General features: G+C 51.5%; 1 protein-coding gene across 7 annotated transcripts in view; it reads right to left on the minus strand.

Moving 5' to 3' along the window:
• Positions 1-25,155, minus strand: part of GAS7 (growth arrest specific 7) — a 201,043-nt gene that overhangs the window by 134,450 nt on the left and 41,438 nt on the right. Inside the window, exons 1-2 of one of the 7 annotated variants that reach the window (XM_059906614.1) lie at positions 4,135-4,208; positions 3,726-3,862 (exon numbers count right to left, since the gene is read on the minus strand). The exons of 1 other annotated variant lie outside the window; for it this stretch is intronic. Coding sequence is in view for 1 of the 6 variants with exons in the window: in XM_059906613.1 (XP_059762596.1) it covers positions 7,893-7,913 (21 nt within the window). In the remaining 5 variants the exon portion in view is untranslated. Of the gene's footprint in view, positions 1-3,400; positions 3,511-3,567; positions 3,581-3,725; positions 3,863-4,134; positions 4,209-7,892; positions 8,192-8,560; positions 8,696-25,155 lie in introns of those variants that run through there. 5 more of the 7 variants (XM_059906620.1, XM_059906613.1, XM_059906616.1 and 2 more) reach the window with 5 other exon arrangements.

Raw genomic sequence — 25,155 nt, forward strand, 5'->3', positions numbered from 1 at the left:
AGGTTTTAGTTCCTTGCCACATGCAGAGATCCTTTAGTTCCTGACTTCCATCATGACTCCTGTTATGAGTTTTGGCAATTGGATGATAGGTTTCATCTTATAAGTTGGGCTCTCAGTTTTTGAACTGTTTTTCTCCTCTGCTCTTGTTCATGACCAGGCTGTATGGCTCAAGGGACCCCACCATTTGAGTGCCTTTTTTGAAATTTTTTAAGGAGCCTGGGACTACCAGGGATTGGTAGAACCTTTGAGCAACACCCTCTACATACCCAAGTGTGTCCCTCCCCCCACCCATGAAGCACCTACATGAGGTAGACCAGATGCACCCAGGAGCTCTGAACTGTGTGCCAATACAGTCATCCCAGGACCCTATGAAGATTCCAGAACAGCCTGGTGAGCAGATTGCGCCTGCTGGCTGACATGGAATTTCTCTGGTGGGACTATGTAAGACTAGGTGACTAGAATAGCCTTGGCATGCTGATTTGGGGTGACTCAAGTTGTTTATATAGACGGGGCCCACACATCCTAAGGGCAACGGTGCCGCCACCCCACTTGGGCCACCTACTCCCATGGTCATCCCCTTGACCTGGTATTTTAAATCAATGCTTCTCAAGCCTGGATGAACACTAGAATCACCAGGGGAGCTTTTAAATTTATTTATTTATTTATTTTTGGCTGTGTTGGGTCTTCGTTTCTGTGCGAGGGCTTTCTTTGGTTGTGGCGAGCGGGGGCCACTCTTCATCGCGGTGCGCAGGCCTCTCACTGTCGCGGCCTCTCTTGTTGAGGGGCACAGGCTCCAGACGCGCAGGCTCAGTAGTTGTGGCTCACGGGCCCAGTTGCTCCGCGGCACGTGGGATCCTCCCAGACCAGGGCTCGAACCCGCGTCCCCTGCATTGGCAGGCAGACTCTCAACCACTGCGCCACCAGGGAAGCCCCAGGGGAGCATTTAAAACGTAGGGTGCCTGGGATCCACCCCACACAGGTTAATTCAGAATCTCAATCAAAATCAAAATACCCAGGCTCTGGTGTTTTGTTTTCAAGTCCTCCAGATAATTCTAACATTGAGAAGACCCGCTTTAAATAATGGCCACACATCTCAAACTGGCGCTCAACTCTTGCTGCTCTGCCCTTAAAGTAAATTCAAGGAGCGAACAATTTAGGCATCTCCTGGACACATAAGAAATTGTGTCTTCTTAAGCGTCCCACTGCAGAAGTGCTACGGACTCTTGCTACTCAAAGTGGGACCCAAAGCCGAGAGCATCACCACCACCTGGAAGCGTGTTAGAAATGCAGAATCTGGGCGTCCCTGGTGGCGCAGTGGTTGAGAATCCGCCTGCCAATGCAGGGGACGCGGGTTCGAGCCCTGGTCTGGGAAGATCCCACATGCCGCGGAGCAACTGGGCCCGTGAGCCACAATTACTGAGCCTGCGCGTCTGGAGCCTGTGCTCCCAACAAGAGAGGCCGGGATAGTGAGAGGTCCGCGCACCACGATGAAGAGTGGCCCCCGCTCGCTGCAACTAGAGAAAGCCCTCGCACAGAAACGAAGACCCAACACAGCCAAAAATAATAAATAAATAAATAAAATTTAAAAAAAAAAATTAGAAACTCAGTTTGTATTCTAAATTGTAAAAAAAAAAAAAAAAAGGAAATGCAGAATCCGCATTTTAACAAATCCCCAGGTGATTCATTTGCACATTGGTGTTTGAGAAGCATAGTTCAAGCCATCTAGCAACCCTACCATGGTTACGCAATGATTTGTTTTCCACCTTCAAAACAACTATTTCACTCTTTCTCATGAAAGACAAGAGCAATCTGACAGCAAATGCTCATCAACCCACTGCCCAAATTCCATCCTACCCACGTCAGTACCCATGTTCTTAGCCTGCCCTCCCATTACAGTGGCTAAAAGGCCCTCCTCCTATCAAAGGCAACCTACCTGCTTTCTACCTGTCAGCATATAACACCTGGCTTTAAAAAAAAAAAAAAAAAAAAAAAAAAGAGAGGATAAACAACAAGGTCCTATTGTAGAGCACAGGAAACTATATTCAATATCCTGTGATAAACCATAATGGAAAAGAATGTATATATATATATATAGCCGAACCACTTTGCTGTACAGCAGAAATTAACACAACATTGTAAATCAACTATACTTCAATAAAATAAATTTTAAAATATATAAATTTTAAAATACATAGAATTTTTTAAAAAGAGAGATAAATCTATCCTTTGACCCCACTCCTCCAGGCCCTGCCTATTCCTCTGCTTCTCATCACAGTGAATATTTTCACCAAAAGGCTTACTTATAGTCATGACCCCTACTTTCTGACCTCTAATGCTCTCCAGCCCAACTCCACTGAGGCTGATCTCCAGTATCACCAATGACCTTCATGCTGTTACCAAATCCAAGGGCACCCTGGACTCTTCTACAGTCCTTGGCCAGGCAGCAGCATTCAACGTTCCCTCCTTCCGGAAACTGTGACTTGTCATGGCTTCCATGGCGTCTCACGTTTTCTCAGGTAGTTGCCTGTCTGGATCTTCCCCTAAGTTCAATCTTAAATGTTCTAGCAATCTCCTGCCCCTACCCTTCTTTCCTATCTGTTCATTCTCTTTAGTGGCCCAACCCTTCCTGTCCCATAGCTTTCTACACGCTCTATTTCCTGATGACCCTAAATGCACTTCTCTAGCCCTGACCTTTCCCCATGTCCACCTGGCTACTTGCCAGCGCTACACCAATGCTCAGGAGGAATCTCTAACAGATCCAAAACAGAGCCCATCTTCCTCGCTTCCAAAAAAAAAAGCAAAACCAAACCTGTTCTCCACGCCTCATTTTAGCAAATGGCACCATGATCCATCCTGTTGCTTAAGCCCCAAATCTAGGATCGTCAGCTTCTCCACCTTCCCCCCAATCCAGTCCCTGTCAACTCCTGTCAATCTGCCTCCAAAGCTCATCCAGAATCCACCCACGTTTCTCCGTTTCCACTGCTGCCACCCTGTTCCCAAGGCACCACCACCACTCCCTATATCATTATCATGGTCTTCGAGTTGGTTTACGACGTCCCCTCTTCATCCCCTACAATCCATTCTCAACATGGCAGCCAGAGCGAACTTGCAAAACATTAATCAGGTTATATATATCACCTTCTAATTAAAAGCATCCAAAGGCTTGGCACTCCTCTTTGAAAAAAAGAAATCCAAACTATTTAGCCTAACTCACAAAGCAATAAAGTCTGCCTTCTATTTACCTGATCCTTCATCATTTTATACCACTTCCCTTCCAGCCACACCAACCTTCTTGCTCTGTGCCATTCAACACAGGGTGGACCACAGCCGTATCTTGCTTTTTAAAGTTAGACTTAAATTAATGACAACTAAAATGTGAAATTCGGTTCCTAAGACTTACCAGGCCCCTTTCAAGTGCTGAGTTGTCACACGGGGCTGCTGGCCACGTGACAAGTGCAGATACAGAACATCTGCATCACTACAGAAAAGCTTGGACAGCGCTGTTTGAGCTGTTCCTCGGATGGGGAAGGTTTGGTCCCGCCTTATGGCTTTGGCATTCACTGTTACCTCTGCGTGAAGTGCCCTTCCCCCAGCAATTCATTCCCACGGCTGGATCCAGACATCAGCTTCAATGGGAGGTTCCCCCACAAGCACCGATCTAAAGAAGCCAGCGTTTAGTTACTCCCAAGCACACGTGAACCAATTTAATTCTGCACAGCATTTACCTCTGGCTGATGCTCTCCTTGTTTATCTGGGTTTGTCTGCTTATTGCTCAACTCCACACGCCTCCTCACCCCAAAGCAAACTTCCAAGATCAGGGACCGTGTCCGTCTGGCTCACAGCATTCCAGCGCCCGACACACCTGCCCGATTAGTATTAACCGACTGTTAGGCCCACGCCATTCGTATTTCCTTTTAAATCACCTTTTCTCCACCTTCCCTGCCACCACCCAGCCTGGGCCTTCATCCAGGCCACCCCGACGGTACTACAAACAGAATCCTGCCTCTGCCCTGCCTCGAGCCTGCAAACACTCGCAGGTGGATCTTGTTAGTGCTCCCCCTGTCAAATCAACTCCCTGCCCATTCTGGCTCCAAACAGCCTCCGTGTCCCCAAAGGCGGCACGCTTGCTCCTACCTCGGCGCTGCTGTCAAGTCTCTCCCTCTGCTTGGGGCACCCTCCCTGTTTCTCGGTGAGGCCGCACCTTCTCCTGTCTCCCAGGTGTGGCCCAGGTGGGGGTGCTCTGCGGACACCGGCCCCGCCTCCGGCCTCCTCCAGCACTTCCTGTCTGCAGCCCGGCTTTGGCACTCACACACGCACAGAGGACAAGACGTTCCACCTTCCACGTACGCGCACACAGATCATCCCCGAGATGACTCCTAAAAGCGATGCTTCTCAAGCTTTACTGAGGAGCAGAGTCACCTGGAGAGTTCATAAAGGGCACACGGGTCAAGGCTTATGGGAGCAGGATAAGATCGGGGCCTCTGTCCTTTTCCCACATTCCCCAGGTGACTCGGAGACGCACCAAAATATAAGCTGCACTGCTTTTTTTTTTTAAATTTACTTTATTGAAGTATAGTTGATTTACAGTGTTGTGTTAATTTCTGCCATACAGCAAAGTGATTCTGTTATACACATATAAACATCCTGTTTCATATTCTTTTTCCATTATGGTTTATCACAGGATATTGACTATAGTTCCCTGTGCTATACAGTAGGACCTTGTTGTTTGTCCATTCTATATATAATAGTTTGCATCTGCTAATCCCCAAGTTCCCCCTCCATCCCTCCCTCATCCCTCTCCCCTTTGGCAACCACAAGTCTGTTCTCTACGTCTATGCATCTGTTTCCGTTTCATAGATAGGTTCATTTGTGTCCTATTTTAGATTCCACATATAAATGATATCATATGGTATTTGTCTTTCTTTTTCTGACTTACTTCACTTAGTATGATAATCTCTAGGTCCATCCATGTTGCTGCAAATGGCATTATTTCATTATTTTTTATGGCTGAGTAGTATTCCATTGTATATATGTACCACATCTTCTTTATCCATTCATCTGTCGATGGGCATTTAGGTTTCCATGTCTTGGCTACTGTAAATAGTGAGCTGCACTGATTTACAACATCAGATCTTCAACAGGAGTGGTTCAAGCCTTGTCCATTTCCACCAATCAGGAACACTTGGGAAGGGCCCGACTTGGTTAATGACCTTCTCTGACACAAACTTGCTCTCCTTCAAGTATTGAAAGCTACCCCCTGGGGCAGGCTGAAAAATGGCCCCCCCAAATGGAGCCACATCTTAATCCCTGAAACCTACAACTGTCACCTTCTATGGCAAAAAGGAACTTGCCAGGTGTAATTAAACTAAGGATTTGGGGATGAGAAGGTTTTGCTGGATTATCTGGATGGGCCCTAACTATAATCACCAGGGTCCTTATAAGAAGGAGACAAGGTCAAAGAGGGAAGAAAAGCCAATGTGAAGCCAGAAATGGGGAGAAAAGGTAACAGGATGTGCAGCCATGAGCCACGGAAGGAGCTTTTACAAGACGCAAAAGGAAAGAAACAGATTCCCCCCAGATCCCCCAGAAGGAGCCAGACCTGGGACACTGACTTTAACCTCGTGACTCATCTCAGACTTCAGACCTTCAGATCTATGGAAGAGGATGCGTTCTTTGAAGCTACTATGTTTGTGGCAATAGGAAACTAATACACCTCCTTTTGTGTAAGCATCCTGATTTTCTACTTAACTCATTATTGAAAGATACAAGAAGCTCCATTCAGACAGGGCTGGCTTGCTTCGTTCACCTCTGTGTCCACAAGGCCTAGCTCAGGGCCTGCCACACACATCCTCAAGGAAGGCCGATGTTCCAAGTTGGAATTTGGGACCTTCCCCGATGCGTCTGGTAGCCTAACCCCATTGGTGTTTCCAATAAGGGAAATACATGAAGTTCAGAAATAGGTCACCAAGCTTGAGCATCTTGGGGAAGAACTACTGTTGTATTTTGACTAGAGGAAACCTAGGCAGATACGCTCTTCTTTCTTAGACTCTTATTCTCATCCTGAAAAGTGTGTGGCTTCGAGCTGTGCTGTCCAATATGGTAGCCACTAGGCACATATAATGATTTAAATATAAATAAAAATTCAAATGAAGACCCAGCCTCTCAGTCACACTAGCCACATCTCAAGTGCTCACCAGCCACATGTTAGTGGCTACGGTATTGGATGGCACAAACAGAGACCATTTCCACCATCGCAGAAAGTTCTACTGCACTATGCTGTTCTGACAGCATCTCTCCAAACATGCTTGGCTCCAGCTCCAGACCCCAAACTAGAAAACCTAAGGGGGAGAGAAATGCAGCCACCACACCCCATTCTACCCTGGAATTCATTCTTGAGCGTGTGTCCTAAGACGCAGAGCTCGGAGTGGTGTCCAGAGATTTTCGTCCAAGTGTGATTTTTCATTGAAAAGACTCTATCGTTGGAAAGTGAGAAGGAGAAGTAGCAGCTGAGGAAACTGCAAACGAGAGATCGGACTCATGCAGGGGTGAGGTGGGGAGGATGGAGATTAGAGAGGGAAGAAGCAGGGGAAAGTAAGGGGAGCAGCACGTAGGAAATAGACTCTAGTGATGTGATCACGGGCAGAAAATTCAAATGTCGAAAAGGAGGCCTCCCTGGAGATCTGAAAGCACGTAAAGGAACAGCCAGCCTGCAGAGGGGCTGGACCACTGCTCAGAGAAGGGTCTGCGGGACAGACCTTCATCTGCCGTGGACACCCTGGTACCCACTCACCGTCCCCATAGTGGGCAGCAATAGTGTGGGGGGAGAGATGGGGAGAGGAAATCAACTGAATGCAAAAACACAGAACTTTTCCATACAGAAAATTAAAAACTGGAAAGTGGGGGGCTTCCCTGGTGGTGCAGTGGTTAAGAATCCACCTGCCAATGCAGGGGACACGGGTTGGAGCCCTGGTCCGGGAAGATCCCACATGAGGCGAAGCAACGAAGCCCGGGCGCCACAACTACTGAGCCCGCGAGCCACAACTACTGAAGCCCGCGCGCCTAGAGCCCGTGCTCCGCAACAAGACAAGCCACCACAATGAGAAGCCCGCGCACCGCAATGAAGAGTAGCCCCCGCTCGCCGCAACTAGAGAAAAGCCCGTGCACAGCAACGAAGACCCAACGCAGCCAAAAATAAATAAATAAATAAATTTATATATTAAAAAAAAAAAACTGGAAAGTGCACAGTGCTGCCGAGGCTGTGGGTAAATGGGCACTCGTAGACGTAGCTGGTGGAAGGGTAAACAGTTCTGCCTCGCTGGAGGCTGTCTGGCATTTTCTATCAAATTTACAAACACACTCTTTGCTCCAGGCTTTCAACTTCAAGAACTGATCCTTCCCTGACACTCCCCCGTGTGCAGAACGACGGACACACAGGGTATCCGCAGCACGTAAAGGTAACAGGAAGAGATGAGAAGCAACCTATATGCCCATCTGTGAAATGAGTCAGGAAGGTATTAAAAAAACGAGGACACTCCTTCTATTGACTAAACTGCACGATATATTGTTACAGGGTTTAAAAAACAGCAGCAGCAGCAAGGTGAAGAAGAAAGAGGAAGCCAGCACAGGTGTGAAGGGAAATAAAGGCACACGTATATTCGTAGATATCTGCACTATTTCCTCTATGCCCACAAGAAACTGGTAACTTGCTCACCTCTGGGGAAGGGAATTGAGAGGCACAGGACAAAGGGTAGGAGGGAGGCCAACGTTCACTCTATATTTTTTAGTGCCTAATAAATGTCAGAATTCATCTATATATGACCTATTCAGTAAGAGTAAAATTAACAAAGATACACTTCTGGATATGTACACTCAACAGAGAGTTTAAAACTTACCCCACGAACCCCCTTCTGCATGGATGCTACAGCCTCAGCGGGAAGACAGCACCTGCCAGGTGAGCGGGCCCAGGGGACCAGCTGCACAGCAGCCGTGAGCCCCCGGGTGCCACGGGCGCCTCTGTCCCCTCGCCCTGTAGCAGGTGTCACCTCCCCTGTGGTCCCGGGCCTCCGAGGAGGCGTTCCCAAAGCCCTGGCGCTCAGCAAACCCCGGGCTGTGTTCCAGCCTTGGAAATGATCAGGAATAGCCCTGCTCCTGCCTAAATCCCAGCTTCTGGGTCCATTTCCGACCGGGGTGCCACCCCACCCCAGGGCGCCCACTGCCAGGGCAATGATACCCCGCCAGCCTCTCACACTAGGGGAGCAAATGCAAGCGAGTGCCACGGCTGCGTCCGATAATCACTATGGACACCAGCCTGAATCGGGTCTGTGTCCAATTAGCCACCCCTGCAACAACACCATAGCAACGAAGGTAATATTATTGTTCCACGAAGAGAAAATGAAACACACACACACACACACACACACACACACACACACACGATGTGTTGTCCAACAGCTTCCAAAGCCACAGACGTAACACTTCTCCATGCCCTGCAACTTGTGCCTCTCCCTTCCCCATGACGATGCAGCTTCTTTGATGGGAAGCCACAGGCTCGGGCAATTACCTCTTCACAGCCTCCACGCTGCGTGCCCTTCACGGGGCTGCCCTCCTCCCTCTGCCCTTTTCCTGCTGGAGACAGCACGGCCTCCAGGTGACGCTCCAAGCTGCTCTCGGCTGGCTGGCTGGCTGGTTTCTCCAGGCCAGACCCAAGCTGGGCACTGGAGTTTTGGTGGCTGCAGCCATGAACCACACACTAATCTTCAGACACAAATGTGGAAAGCATTAACCCAAACGGAAAGACATAAATCAGGAGGGGAGCTTATGGCACGGAGGAAAACAGCTCTGCTCGGAGAGCCCGGGCCGTTGCACAAGAGCAGAGTGAGTCACCCGCCAGCGAGGGAGGACCGGGGAGGGAGGAGGGAGGAGGGGGGAGGGGGAGGGGGGAGGGGGAGGGGTAGAGAGGAGGGGAGGGAGGAGGGCGGAGGGAGGAGGGGGGAGGGGGGAGGGAGGAGGGAGGGGAGCTCCGGTGGGACTGACGGGTGGATGAGCTGGGGCAGGGGAGAGCAGTGCAAAAACACAGCTGTGGGTTCATTACCAACCACACTTCATCAGCAGCCTGGGGAGAGGGGGGCAAAATGTCACCTCCCCTCCCCAACTCAGGAAGTGTTTCAAAATGTGTCCTCTCCGGAGAAGACAGCAGGAAGGAGTCTTCCTAACAGCCAACCAGTCACCCTTTTACAGCCTGCAGCTGTGTCCTGGGGAAGCAAACCCCAGGCCCCCTTGAAAGAAGGTCTGCCTTATGCTTCTTTGCTCCTCCCTGGCCATGCGTCATGCTGTTTTGGGGTCCTCAAGTCTAGGTGCCCATCGTGGGCACACAACGCTTGTCCTACCTGCTTGCCCATCACTACCGTTTCATATCTTTTCTTCCTTTCCTTCTTCCAAACACCCCATACTCCACACAAGCTGCTGGGGACAAGACAAACCTATCAGCTTCGCCATCCCTGCTCCCTGGGGAGAACCTCGCAGCTTCATGTAGGACATTGCCTCACCCACCAACTCCTCTGCCAAGACTGATTCCCAACCTTCAAGTTCTAAGCACCTGCTCCGAGCGAGGCCCTGCTGTCCCTGGGTGTGGCAGTGGGGAGGAGGAGCCCCAAAGAGGGAACGCAGCTGGAGAGGAGAAGCACCAGGAGGTCTGAGCCCTGGGGGTTCGAGAAATTACCATGGCAATGCCCTAGCTTTCAGCAGGACCCTCCCCATCTCCAGGCCATCTTCATCTTGCTCTGATGAAATAAGAGGTTGCATTTAGAGATCAGTGGGGTCCCTTAGACTCTGACAACGCTACCTAATGTAGTGGAACTTACACCCCTGTGAGTACAGACACACAACAGCCTGAGAGACTGGTAAATGACCCAGTTTTGTTGGAAGGTGACAAGGGATGGAGAAAAAGAGCAGAGCAGTATAAAGGGGTGGGCATGACAAGGTGAGCAAGAGAGTCAAAAGAGATGAAAGAGTGGGTTAGTTTCTGGTGGCTCTGTACCCAATTATCACAAACTACGAAGCTGAAAGTCACAACACAAATGTACTGTCTTCCAGTTCTGGAGTCCGAAGTCTAAAAAGGGGTCTCACTGGGCTACAGTCAAGGTATTAGCAGGGCTGGTTCCTTCGAGAGGCCCTGGAAGAGAATCCGCTTCCCTGCCTCGTTCAGCTCCTCGAAGCTGCCCGCAAGTCCCTGGCTCGTGGCCCCTCCTCACATCCTCAACCTCTTTGCTTTTGCTGTCACATCTACTCCTGACCTGACCCTCCTGCCTCCCTCTTATAAGGACTCTCTGTCCTTACACTGGACCCACCTGAATAATCCAAAATCACCTGCTCGTCTCAAGAGCCTTAATTTACTCACACCTGCAAAATCCTGTGTGCCTCGTAAGGGAACATCCACAGGCTGTGTGGATTAGGACATGGACATCTTTGGGGGACCATTACTCAGCCCACTGCAGGGATCAGCCACGTGGGCTGCCAAGGCCCTAAGGAGGAAGCATGCCTGCAACACCCGCAGGAACGCCACAGAGGCCGGTGTGCAGCAGAGGAATGAGTGAGGTGCAGGGAAGGAGAGGCCCCCAAGGTCAGGGAGGTCACGGGCCCGACCGTGTAGCACCTTGTCAGCTGCGGTGAGGGCTCCTTCGGCTTCTACTCTGCCATCATGGGGGCCCATCGGGATGTTCTGAGGAGCAGCGTGATACGATCGGACTTATTATTTGAAAAGAACAGACTGGGGTCTGGCGGAGCAGTCAGGAGGCAACTGCACTAGTTCAAGGGCACAAGGCTGGTGGCTGTGGCTCGGAGCAAGACGACAGCAGCGGGGGTGGCGAGGAGTGGTTGGATTTAAAAAAAATCAATTTGGAAGGAGGAGCCCACATGTTTACCTGACAAACTGAACATGGGACGTGAAAGAAAAGGCGGCGGTGGCGGGGGGGGTAGTCAAGGTTTTTGGCCACAGCAGCTGGAGGGACGGACTTCCCATTTACTGAGAAGGACAGGCTGCGGGTGGCGTGATGCTTGGACAGGTTGAACAGCGATGCCAACTGGATATGGGTCAGGGGGTCAAGGGCAAAATGAGCAAAGACTGGAAATGGACTTGCCGACCACAGCTGAAGGCTCTCACTGTGGCAGGCATGGGGGCAGTGGGGGTGGATAGTCAGTTTTTGGCCACAGCAGCTGGAGGGACGGACTTCCCATTTACTGAGAAGGACAGGCTGCGGGTGGCGTGATGCTTGGACAGGTTGAACAGCGATGCCAACTGGATATGGGTCAGGGGGTCAAGGGCAAAATGAGCAAAGACTGGAAATGGACTTGCCGACCACAGCTGAAGGCTCTCACTGTGGCAGGCATGGGGGTGGCGGGGGTGCTGCCAGGGGTCCGGGCTGGGTCCAACCACCAGGCTGAGAACTGGCGTCTGGACTTGACCCTGAGAGTAATGGGACGCGCCTGGGCCCCACGGCGGCCCGGGGTGTGGAGCCAGCCGGGATGACCCGGATTAATTCTGTGGGTCGGGCACCAGTTGCAAGAAAAGAAGGCAGAGGCTGAGTCAACAGGGATTGCGTCTCAGCCCTCGACTGCTCAACCCGGCGTTCTTCTACTTCTCACAGCCCAGAGGGTGGGAATCCCAGTTGTGGGGAAGGCCGGGGGAGCGGGGCGGGATTCAGGAACGGGGTCAAACTCCAGGCTCCAGGATCCTTGGCTGTAGACAGCTCACCTCACTAGCCAGTCGGTCTCCGCCTGGCCCTCGAGGGCCCTCACTGTCCTGCCCATGAGTCCTGGAAGGCCTTCCTGTGTCCAAGCTGCTGGACGGTATCAGCGTGGTCCTACCTGAGGGGCCCAGTAAATCAGAAGGACAAAGCAAGTCAAGGGCAGGTGGCCAGACTGTGGGGCACCTCCAGGGGACAACGTGCTGAAACATCTATTGCAAGCTGGATTCCCATGGCCCAACGGCACAAGCCAAGCCCTTTCAGGGCACTTTCATCCATTCATCCATTCATTCATTCGACAAATATTTAGTGAGGACCTACCCAGGGTCAGGCACTGCTTCTAGACATTTGGGGCACAGCAGTGATCAAATAAAAGGGGAAAAAACCCCTGCGTTTGTGGAGTATTGATTCCAGCATGCGGGTAAGGGGAGCACACAATAAAGACAATAAATAAGTAAACTATAAAGAGTATTAGAAGGCGATGGAGGAAAAAAAATAGAACAAGGGGAACCAGGAGGTCAGGGTAGACTGGGAGGGTGGGCAGCAATTTTAAATAGTCTGAAATGTTACAACCGCTTCCAAGTCACAGTGGACGATCTTTCTCGCTCCTCAGCCCCTTCCTTCCCTCCTTCCCTCCCTCCCTTCAACAGTCACTGAGTGCTCACCCTAGGGCAGCCCCACGTGCTCCCCGCTCTCATGAACATGTTTTATTTTACAATTTATTACATATTATTATACATTTTATTCAAGGAGACAGAAGTTAAGACAGCTAGCAATTCCAGAAGGGTGACGAATGAGTGGAGACTCACGATCCCACAGGATTCCTGCAAGCACGCCCATCGCAATGGGGGACCCTCCCAAGAGTGTCTGATTCTTGGTCCAAGTCCCCAGCCCACTTCCTCCCTCCTACGTCACGTCCCCATCACCACCATGACCTGGATTAGTAGAAACCACAACTCAGTGGTCTCTCTGGAAGCTGCCCACAGACTGTCCTTACACCTGGCCCGGTCACCATCCCAAAGCATCGACTGGTTTTAGGGCCTCTGGATGAACTTGTCTGTTCCACGTTTCAGACTCAACATCTTCTCGAGGAGCACCAGCCCCCCCCCAATACCCCCGCCCCCCCACAGTGGGCCCTGCCGGCCCTGCCCTCCCCTCTGCTCTGAGCGCCTCTGTCGGGCAGGTTCTGATTCCTCTCTCCCGGCTGTGCTCACTCCCGGGGCCACGGCGGCCCGGGAGCAGAGGATGACAGGAGAGGATGTCACACTCGGGCTGTCTCGGGACAAAAGGCGTTTGGCAGCTCACGCCTCTGACCACGACGTGCAACTCTCTTATCAGTGGCGCTAACCACCGGGGAACTACAAGTGAGCTGAGCACAAAGGCTCTTCCTGTTTGGGGGAAAGTCAAGGCTGGCCTCTGAGGCACATCCCTGACAGTCCTTTGGCCTCTGGACCCTCCCTCTCCTCCCACTCTGCATCCAGCTGTGAGCCAGCTGGACCAGTGCTGGCCGCAGGCCCGGGTGGACGCCACAGCCACCAGTGGGGAGGAGCAGCCTCCAGGAGCTGGCCCAGCCACTGTGTCGCTCCCTCTGCCCTGCCACAGACCCTCCAGTCTTACTCCCCCCTAGAACTGGGGGGCACTTGAGAAGACGGGGCGCCATCACTTTTCCTTCCTGCCGTGTTACTGAGCCTCCCCTAAATGGTTCAGCTAGACCAGCACTCAATCCGCAGACCGCAAGGATGACGCCCAGCTGAGATGCTCTGATCTCGCCACACCTCACAGCCACGCGGAGCTCGGGGCCCCACGGCCCTCTGCGGGAGCCGGTACACAATCGGTACAGCAACCGGTGGGTCAGAGCATGGGCTCTGGAGAGAGATGGTCTGGGTACAAACCCTGTCGCTGACTGGGTGACCCTGAAGAAAGGATGTCACTTCTCTGTGACTCAGTTTCCCCACAGGTAAAATGGGCCTGGTAGGACTCATAGGTTTGTTGCAAGGATGAAATGAGGGAGTACATAAAGACACAGCATCTAGAACGGCGCCTGAAAAAATAGCAAGTGCTACATAAATGCTGTCTAGTATTATTAAATATTTTTGATTGGACAGATCTGTTTTAAAATAAACTAACCACGGGACGTCCCTGGCGGTCCAGTGGTTAAGACTCCACACTTCCACTGCAGGGGGCTCGGGTTTGATCCCTGGTCAGGGACCAAAAAAATTAATTAATTTTAAATTAAGTAATTAAAAAACAGCCTATCCACCCGTGTGGCCACAGGCCCGTTCATTAGTTGAGAAAATAAAGTATAAGTACGGGGAGAGTATTGACGATCTAACCGTGTACTGCTGAGACTGCTTGCTCATTCCTCATCAGCCTCTCCCGGGCTTCTCCAACCCCATGCTTTCCATCGAAGTCTCAGAAGGCCAGGGGATTCCCAGGTGCCTCTAGCACCCCAGCAAGGAACTCAGCAACCCTCCCACCCAGGGCACACCACAGACATCTCAGAATCCACGGAGACCCATCGTCTTAGGGGAGGGCTTGGGAGGCAGTGGACCCAGGGCTGCCTGGAGCTCTGTGGGCCCCTGACACAAAGCCCCCAAAGCATGTGGCGCGGCGTGGCCGCTCGCTAACGGCCACACAACATCCACCCTCCAACAGCACCATCAAAGCCCCACGCTCCAAATGCCATCAGCACCGTGGCTCCTGCAGGTGGCAAGACGGAGGGAAAAGAACATCAGGGGACACCACTTAATGATGAGCCATGTGACCCAAACCCCAAGAGTGGGCTTTCCCATCTGTGAACTGTGGTGGTCTGGCTCTCCCAGACCCACCCTGCCAAGCACAGTGCTTCGCAAACAGTACAGCCTCAGAAACGGTAGGCCACTGTGTTTGCCTTCACCCTGCCCTCCCACTGAAGACTTGCAAATAGCGCCTTCTCCTTGGAGAAGCAGCTAGTGCCTAAGCCAGCATCTCTTAGAAACCCTCACGTGTTGAGATAGGGACCCAGACATCCTTCACTGGAGGCATCGTCCCAAACACCTGGGTTGATGTGTGTGGCGGGTTTGCTTAACAGCCATGGGAGGGAGAGTGGAGAGCCCCCAGCTCAAAGTGGAAAACCCTGGCTCCCAACCACGTCTCCACTGCACAAACCAGTTACTGATTGCCATCAGCCTTGGTTTTCCTCACCCAGTAAACCCCAAACACGACCTGACACGCTGCAGAATTAACTGAAATACATGTAAAGGTGTAGGCTGAGATCTGTATCTTTTTCCTGAATATCTTTAGATGGGGCTACGCCCCCCAGGTTACCACAGCCTCAACACTCATGAGTTACCTGTTGGACCCCGGAAAGCACTGAAAACTATTTTGAGCAGGGGTCCTGGGGTTCCTGCATGCAACAGAATTCCCTGGAAAGCACGTTCAACACAGATATCGGGGCCCCACTCCTGCATTTTGACTGAGCAGGTCTTGGGGGTGATGCTGGTCCAGGGACCACAGTTTGAGAAGCCCAGCCTTAGAATCTGAAGACTGAAGAAAGTGCACTAGGAATCACCCAACACGATCACAGAAGAGCCAGGGGACACTCCATGCCCCGCGCCTGGTGAACAGCTCCTGGTCCTGTCCTGCTGTTGGCCTGACGCGAGGCTGTTCCAGCTCCCACCTCAGACACAGGCGGGGCTAAGGTGGAGGCGTGGCCCCGGCTGCTTCCTGCCCCTTGGGGGGGGGGGGCAAGCAGAAAGAGACCACTGGGTCCCCAGGCTGCTGCCTTCAATGCCCAGCCCTCTGGATAATCCTTCTCCTTGGTCCCAGCTCCTCCCTTCCAGGAAGAGGCAGGCCTGGCACAGGAGGTCTCAAGGCTGGGAGGGTGGAGTCCTAGGCCCCAGGGGAGGGAAGGGGCACGGTAGGGCCCTGGGGCAGCTGATTCTAGGCCAAGCCCCTCCATCCTGAGCACAGCCCAGAGACAGTGGGCTCTGAGGGGCGGGGAGCCGGGCAGGCATGCACACTGCACCCAGTGTCCCAGCCACACAATGCACAAGGGGCTGGCGGGGCAGGCGGCCAGGGCCCACTCATGCCAGTACCATCTCGAGCCCTTGCCAGGCCTCAGAGGGCCGGTGAAGAAGCTGGACTCTGTCCCGGGGCACAGTCGGGCTCTATTCTTATCTCAAGGGGGGAATGCGTGACTCTCCTTGCAGGGAACGGGGGCCCCCCCGGCGAGGTGGGAGAGGGAACAGGGCCGTCCCTGTGCCTAAGAGGGCTCCCCACTCGGCTCCCGGCTCCGACTGGCCCCTGGTGCCAGGGCCTTGCACGAGCCTCCGACAAGGACAGGCCGGGCCGAAGGTGGACAAGGAAAAGTACAGCCCGGCGCAGACTGGTCCTCACCGACGGCAGGACTCGGAAACCTGCACACACGGGTCCTAAGTGAGACCCAACAGGACGGGCCCGAGAGGGAAACACAGCCTCCTGGACACAGTTACTTACCAAATCCCAAAGGAAAGGGTCCAGATATCCTATGCACCCCACACACAGGCACAAGTTCCTGCTGGCAGATACGGGTCCCTCTCTCACCTAGCACGAAACATCATTTGCAGGTGGCAACAGATCTCATCAAGACCTCCCTTTAGTTTGATAGAAGGAAACACAATGATCCTGACACGCATTCATCCAACTTTCTAGGTGTCTGAGGGCCGTAAAACAACCCACAGAAGAGCCTGGGTTACTACCATGGACTCAAAGACTCAAAGCACTCATATCTTAAGTCTGCAAGTATAAAGGCGCCCCGTGGTGGATGAAGTGACAGATGAGGGTGACAAGGGAGGTGCCAGGGGTCAGGGGGATGGAAGAGAAGTTGCGTGCACTGAAATAACTGAGGGATGATTAAAAATAAAGAAATGAATATTTAGTCATCACCCACTATGTGCTGAGTATGTAATTCTGTAAGGCAAGTATCAGCGGTCCCTTTTTTTTTGGCTGCGTTGGGTCTTCTTTGCTGCGCGCGGGCTTTCTCTAGTTGTGGTGAGTGGGGGCTACTCTTCGTTGCGGTGCGTGGGCTTCTCCCTGCGGTGTCTTCTCTTACTGCGGAGCACAGGTTCTACGTGCACGGGCTTCAGTAGGTGTGGCTCCCGGACTCTAGGGCACATGGGCTTCAGTAGTTGTGGTGTGCGGGTTTAGTTGCTCTGCGGCATGTGGGATCTTCCGGACCAGGAATCGAACCCGTGTCCCCTGCAGGGGCAGGTGGATTCTTAACCACTGCGCCACCAGGGAAGTCCCAGCGTTCCCATTTTAAAGATTAGAAAACAGAGTCACTGAGAAGTCAAGAGATTTTCCTTAAGCAGTTATGTACAGAGCCAAGATTCAGACCTAGGCCTTCAAGTCCAGCCCTCTTTGCATTAGAGCAGCCCACTTCCTGGGAGCAAGACACGGAGGAGAGATTAGTGTTGGAGAGGGAGAAGGCGTCTCAGGCATAAGGGCGTTGGCAGAACGCATTGCCACCCATTTTCCTTCACATGTTTCTCCTTTAGGCCTGCGGATCCGAGTCTTGGCCAGTGAAGGGGGCGGCAGGCACTCTCAAGGGCTGTAAATTGGTACCACCTTTCTGAAGGGCAACGATAGCATGGGTCAAAATGTGCACCACAGATGTAATTGCAGAGCATGCTTCTTTCCAGGAGAGGATGCCTCACAAGGAATGTTGGCTTCAGTGATTTTAACAAAAGCCAAAAAAAAAAAAGGAAAAAGAAGAAAGCAACCTCAGTGTCCATCACTAGGGGATTATAAATAATAAATAGTTCATCCAAATGATGAACTAATGGTGAACACTAAAAATAATGCTTTAGATACATCTATTCATATAGAAAGATACTTAACATATATTAAGTTTAAAGAAAAAATGCCGCAGAGCAACTAAGCCCGTGCGCCACAACTACTGAGCCCGCGTGCCGCAACTACTGAAGCCCACGCGCCTAGAGCCAGTGCTCCGCAACAAGAGAAGCCACCGCAATGAGAAGCCTGCGCACCGCAATGAAGAGTAGCCCCCGCTCACCACAACTAGAGAAAGCCCACGCGCAGCAACGAAGACCCAACGCAGCCAAAAATAAAAATAAAAATTTTTTAAATGCCTTAAAAAAGAAAAGAACAAAAAAAACAAGTTGCACAATTGCATATATAATATGATTAAAAGGGGGGAACATGGGCTTCCCTGGTGGCGCAGTGGTTAAGAATCCGCCTGCCAATGAAGGGGACACGGGTTCGAGCCCCGGTCAGGGAAGATCCCGTGTGCCGCAGAGCAACTAAGCCCGTGCGCCACAACTACTGAGCCTGCGCTCTAGAGCCCGCGTGCCACAACTACTGAGCCCGTGCGCCTAGAGCCCGTGCTCCGCAACAAGAGAAGCCACCTCAATGAGAAGCCCGCGTACCGCAACAAAGAGTAGCCCCCGCTCGCCGCAACTAGAGAAAGCCTGTGCGCAGCAACGAAGACACAAAGCAGCCAAAAATAAATAAATTTATTTTAAAAAGGAGTGGGGGGAAACAAGGAGATTGTTCTTCCTTTCCCAGTAGGATGAAAGAGAGGGGTGAATGGTGACAGGGTGATGGGGGCGGGGGTGGGAGGGTCAGGGTGGTGCTAGGAATGAAACCAGGGGGTGAGGGGTCAGCTGAGGGTGGGAGCCGGAAGAGAACTTAGACTAACTCCTGTTTGGCCTTCCTCTGGACCAGTCTTAAAGGACTAGGAAACATCCAGAAAATACTGAACTAGTAATTCTTTTAGAAGCCCCTCCCCCCTGCTTTACTTATTAATACTCCCCCCCCCCACTCCCCTCCCACCCTGATGTTCCCATCACGGACCGAGCCAGAGGGGCCTGGGCAAGGCAGACGCGGTGAGCTCCCAGGCTCTGCCCGCTGAGGGTGCTGCCGGTCTGTGGCCTGGACTCAGACACCGCTCGCCAGTAGTGACCGACCCAGTGACTCAGGGAGGGCACAGATAATCGGGCCTTTCCTGCAAAGGGGGAGCCGCTTCCCAGCCAGAGAAAAGTACAAGCAGACCTCGGAGAGATGGTGGGTTCGGTTCCAGACCACCACAATAAAACGAGTCACAAGATTTTCTTTTTTCTTTTTTGGTTTTCCAGTGTGAATAAAACATGTTTATACTATAGTCTACAAAGTGTGCAACAGCATTATATCTAAAAAAGAGTACATACCTTAATTTAAAGATGCTTTATTGCTAAAAAATGCTAGCCATCACCTGACAACGCAGGGTGGCCACAAACCTTCAACTGGTTTAAAAAAAAACAAAACAACAAAACAAGAACGCAATACCCGAGGTGTGCCTGTATTTCCTTTCTCTTTCAACTCTCCAGTTCTCTTCCTTGGAGTTCTCAGGGAAAACCCAGGAACAATAAATGGGTGTGAGGGAGAAGAGGGAGAGAGAATTCATGTGCCCCCCACATATACACACACACACACACACACACACACACACACACACACCCTCAAGATCTCCTCTTGTTCCTGAAAAGTCCACAGAATTCGGGGAAGCTGTTCGCTGGTCAAAGAGCAGCCCTGTTTTGAGGGTCAGGACCAATCTCAGGGCGGAGCTCTGGGAAGAGAACGTGACCGGGACCAAAAGACCACCCCCACTCCCATCCCAGTGAGAGCAGAATGGCCAGAGCCAGCCACTTCTGGGTTCAAAGCCCAGCCCTGCCCCTTCCTAAGCCGGGTGATCTTCCTTAACCGCATTGGCCAGACACAGACCAGAGCCTGGGCGTCTAGACCCAGGTGAGTGCAGGCTCCTGACCAGCCTGGCAACCTTGGGCGGGTCACCGTGTCCCTAGAACCCAACATCCTCTGCAGGGAGACGGCTGCAAGCAGGCAGAGGTTGGTTAAGTTCTGGCCGGCACACTGGGTTGCTGGCTGTTGTTTTCAGTTTCAGTCAATTACCAGCATTACAAAACGGGGTGATTTCAAATTTCCAGCTGGGCACATGCTCCCTACAATTGGCTGTGGCTGCTGTTTCTGATGGCACATCATTCCTCGGCGCTTAGTGACCTACTGACATCTGAATCTGTCACCCCCGCTTGAGATGATGCAACATTCCATGACCGTGGGCACCTCTTTGCTCTGAACACTGGGATTAACTCGGGGAGCCCTTGAAAGAAGGCAGCAGTGACCCCCACTCCGTACATAAGCCCCTTTCTGGACCCAGCTCCAGCTTACATCAGGGGGACTCGTGGTTTCCTGGGGTTGGTGAGGGGACTGCACAGCCCGCAGTTGGGGGCTGCTGGGGGGCTTTTGCTACTGGCTCCGTGGTCTTGAGGAGACCTGAGCTTGAAGTACTACATGAAATACTCATTTTTTCTTTGTTCCAGAACCCTCATCATCAACAGCTCCACCCAACTCCCCCGAAAGCATTCCAACTGTCAGCTCACCGAGGGCCAGACTCCAGGCTAGAGGACATGCCGCTTGCTTGAGAACTTTGATCTTAAAGACGCTAACCTGACCCCAGAAAACACAGGACCCGGGCGGAGAAGTCCCCTAAGCCCAGAGCTCCGACCAGATTCCCTTCCAAGACCTGAGCCTCCACCTCCCTGCCCCAAAACCCCTGAGACTGGGCAAGCTCCCACCAGGCTGAGCGGACCAGGGCAGAAAGCTCTGAGCAAATCCTGGAACCCCCGAGCCTCTCCCTAGAAACGGGGATGAAACACAAGAACCACACAAAGATCTGAGTGATTCCAGGACCACCTCCGGGGCCACATAAGCTCTCGACAGAGCACACACAAACACTGAGTCAGGGTTCTAAACATCTGGGGCTTAGCTAATCCTCGGCTCTGGGGCCTTCAGCTTGGGTGGACTCCCAGAAACACCCGAGCCGGAGGGGGATCCGGGTCCAGTTTCCAGGGAGCTGGGCCAGGCCTGGGAGCCCTGCACCTGGCCCTGCCCCAAGCCGGGGCCCCGAGTCCCCATGAGGCCATGCATGCAAACTCCTGGCCCGCACCCGCAGTTCCGGGGCGGCTCCGCCGCCAGCCCACACGTGGAAGGCAGAGGCCTCAGCGCTCCAGGATTCCATTCTGCGGTGGAGGCTTCTAGAGGAAATAATTCCCTAATCCCCTTCCTAAATCAAGGCCAAGAAACAACTTGCGCAGAGCCCGCCAGACGACGTCTGCCCAGCTGTCCCTGCACTGACCTCCTGTAGCTAAGGAGGAATTGGGGGGTTTTGGGGCGGGGCAGGATGTGGGGCTCCTCGTGCCCACGGACCCACACTTGATGCCGTCAGCTCTGATTTTCAGTCCACAGACCATGGAATTCCACAGTAAGCCGAGGCCAAGTGCTTCCCCCTGTTCACCCTTAACTGGGCCAGAAGACAAAACTCTGCGTTTCATGACATGTTTATTCAACTGCATTGTTTGTTGCCTATTTTCACTTGCGGTGAAAGTTTTCATCAAAATCTTGTTTAAAATTCCAACAAAGGCATCTTTTAATGTAAGTGACCCTTGACTGATTTGATTTCTCCCTGTGGGTCAACAGACATACATGGGACATCTCCTTACCCGATGACTTAAATACATAAAATGGTTAAAAGATGCCTCGATGACAAAAGTGCCAAGACCATAAAACGGAGAGGGGACAGTCTTTGCAACAAACAGTACTGGGACAAGACAGCCACATGCCAAAGAATGAAGCTGACGCCTTTCTCTCACCATGTACAAAAATTAACTCAAAATAGATCTAAGTTCTAAATGTAAGAGCTACAACTATAAAACTCATAGAAGAAAACGCAGTGTAAATCTTCATGATCTTGGGTTAGACAACAGTTTCTTAAACAACAAAAGCACACGGGACAAAGGGAGAAAAAACAGACATCATCAAAATTAAAACTTTTTGTGCTTCAAAGGACACTCTCAAAGAAAATGAAAAGACAACCCATAGAATGGAAGAAAAATTTTGCAAATCGTCTCTCTGATAAAGGACTTTTATCTGGAGTACATGAACACATACAATTCAATAATAAAAAGACATTTGTTATTTAACTCAATATGAGGAAAATGGGCAAAGGCTTTGACAAGACCTTTCTCCCAAGAAGATATATGAACAGCCTATAAGCACTTGAAAAGATCTTCAACATCATTAGCCTTCAGGGAAATGCAAATCAAAGCCACAGTGAAACGCCACTTCACACCCACTAGAAGAGCTGTAATCAAAAAGATAGATAATAACAAGTGTTGGGGGACTTCCCTGGTGGCACAGTGGTTAGCGCAGTGGTTAAGAATCCGCCTGCCAATGCAGGGACGCGGGTTCGATCCCTGGTCCGGGAAGATCTCACATGCCGCGGAGCAACTAAGCCCGTGCGCCACAACTACAGAGCCTGCGCTCTAGCGCCCGCGAGCCACAACTACTGAAGCCCATGTGCTGCAACTACTGTAGCCCGCGTGCCTAGAGCCCATGCTCCGAAACAAGAGAAGCCACCGCAATGAGAAGCCCATGCACTGCAACGAAGAGCCTACGCGCAGCAACGAAGACCCAACGTGGCCAAAAAACCCCCAAAAAAACAAAAAACAAAGAAACAAATAACAAGTGTTGGCAAGGATGGGAAGACCCTATACAGACAGCAATGTAAACTGTGCCCCAGCTTTGGAAAATCCTCTGGCAGTTCCTCAGAAGGTTAAGCACAGTTACCATCTAACCCAGCAATTCTGAATTCCCGATCATCCACCCCACCCACGCTGCGTATGTGCATCCAAGTACGTGCCTGCGTGCACACACAGATAACTGCCACTCACCATCAAATCCCTTGTCTTCACAGCCATGACCTCCCCGTGGCATCACACTTGAAGAAACATCACTCAGGCAACCAAAAATTGTAATAAAAGCAATTTGATCTTTACTAAAGTCTCTTTTAAAAGGAAGAAAAGGGCTTCATTCACAACACGTAGCAAAACTTAAAATCTTCCCCTCCTCCCTTTCAATCTGACTCGCAAGCAGCAGCCAAAGCCCAAATCTCCTTCCTACTTTCTCCAGAGGACTTTAAATTCCTCCCATGCCCCCATGGCTTGGGTCTTTCCCCCCCTGCAGACCTCCTTCTCCAAAAGACAGACAGACCGACAGACGCTCATACACAAGCCCTCAAGATCAGTCCTTTCTCTTTTCTTCCTAAAACTACCCTTCCAGACTGCTCCAACTCTGTCCCTCTCTGCCCATTACTCAGATAGGTTCTCCACAATGAAGGCCAGGGACTGAGCTGGCCAGATTTCTCCTAAACTAATAAAGGCAGGGGAGCAGCTATGAACATTCCATCACGCTCTGCTGGTTTACGTTTGTTTATGTTTCCGACTTTGCCTTTCAAGATTATTTTTACGTGTGCTTTCCTGTCTCCACGTGGCGGGAACAAGCCCGGCAGTGCAGGCACGACGTCTTTCTCTTTCCGGTCCACCCACAGCTCTGGTACCACCTTGCGAGCTCCATGCCCCATCAGCACACAAGATGTAGGCTCAGAACTGGTTGTGGGGATGGGGGCGCCCGCCAGCCAAGGCGGGGGGTGGTGTCTGCATTGCTTAGAGCTGGATGCCTCAGCTCTGGGAAGGAAATAAATTTCCAACAGAAGATCAAAGGAAGGAACACTAGCAGAAAACCACGGGGGAAGACTTGAAGCCGCAACATTTGAGGAGAGATGAGACTTTTTCTGGTTCAGAGTTGCAGGGAGAGTTTAAAGGGCAAGGACATAAATTAGCAACTTGGCCCCAGAGCAGCACGGGATGGCTGCAGACAGGACAGCACAAAGGGACGTCTGCAGGAAGACTAGACGCCCTGAACTAAAGCAAATGCCTCCCAAACGCGGTCTGTCTTTTATTAATCACGATGTCACCCGTGGCGGAGTATCCTGTGACTACCGCCAACCGTAACAGGGGGCGTGGTGCCAGCTTGCTCATCTTCCTTTCCAAATGAACCTCCCACGATCCACGGGAGGCGGAGGCTTCTTCCATGGATCCGATCAAACTGTAGCCTGTGTTTCTGGGCTTGGCCTCAAAACAGGATTTCTCGCGGGGACATCCGAACCCCTTGGTTATTTTCATCTCTCAGTCCAGCCATAAGTTTGGAGAGTCGCTGGGGTTTCTCCCAACTCAGCACAATGATGCTGTGGCAAATGCAGGCCAGATTTCCAGTCTTGGAGAAGGGGAGCTTGACACACTTCCTTCTCATAGGAAAAGCCAAGGAGCTGTCTCTCAGACGAGGCTTGCAATTCATCCGCAAATCCGTCAGCGCCTCCTTCGACGTGGACCCTAAATCTAACACTCCTTACCAACTCCGCCGTATCAGCCCAGGCTGCACCTCCATCCCCTCAGGTCTGCTGGCCTTGACTCACAACCAGCTTCAATCCATCCTCCACTGGCAGCCAGAGTGACCCTTTAGGATGGAAAGCCTGACCATGTCACTCACAGCTCCCAACACCCACACCCCCCCAGGGGCATCCCGTCTTACTTAAAAAAAAAAAATAACAGAGCATCTATGACAGACCCACAAGGTCCTGCATCATCTGACCTTCCTCGACCTCTCAGCCCCCAAATCTTCGCCCTCTCCCACCAGCTCACCCAACTCAGGCTCCATGGGCACGGCTAACCGTCCTCAGGGCCTTTGCACATCCCTCCCCCAGATCTCCAGGTGGCTCATTCCCCATCTTCATTTCATTCTCTGCTCAAACGAGAGAGGTCTTCACTGACCACCCCACTTAAGGTAAACCTCCCCCCTCAATCTGCCTCACTCTCCACCCCCTCCCCCCACTTCATATAGCTTCACATTATGGATCACTCAGCTGACATATGTGTGAAAGTGTGTGTTTATTGGGATGTCAGCTCTACTGCGCAGGGAACTGGTCTACTTCGTTGACGGCTGTATTCCCAGCGTCCGGAACAATTCCTAGCACTTTGCAGTTGCTCCATAAATATTTGTTGGAGGAATGAGTGAATGAACACATGAATTCCTGGTTGATGATGGTCCAATAAGGAACTTCGTGATGCCCTTCATTTTACACTTGTGTCATGGTTCAGATGAGAAAGCATTTAAACAAATGTAAAGGAAAGAACTATTGATCCACTGCGATCCTTCCAACTCACTAGCAAGAAAGGGAAGAAAACAGAACTATGCCCACGTGACAGAGAAGGAAACGTTGGGATACTGTTAGAGGGAATAAGGAAGCGTATGGGCTGGTCCAAAGTCAAATTTGTAACCAAGAACCAAACTAGAGCCAGAATCCGGCTTTCCAGACACTCTGTACTATGCTCTTTCCAGCAAGTTGCTCTGATTCCAACACTGTCCTGCTAGAAACTCTATTAATATCATTAATCATATTAATATTTCAAAAACCTTTTAAAATATGATTATCTTGAGAGATGCTGATAAGGCATCATTTGATAAAATTCCACATCTATCTGTGGCT

Source organism: Balaenoptera ricei, chromosome 20 (genome assembly GCF_028023285.1).
Source record: "Balaenoptera ricei isolate mBalRic1 chromosome 20, mBalRic1.hap2, whole genome shotgun sequence".
Lineage (NCBI taxonomy): Eukaryota > Metazoa > Chordata > Mammalia > Artiodactyla > Balaenopteridae > Balaenoptera > Balaenoptera ricei.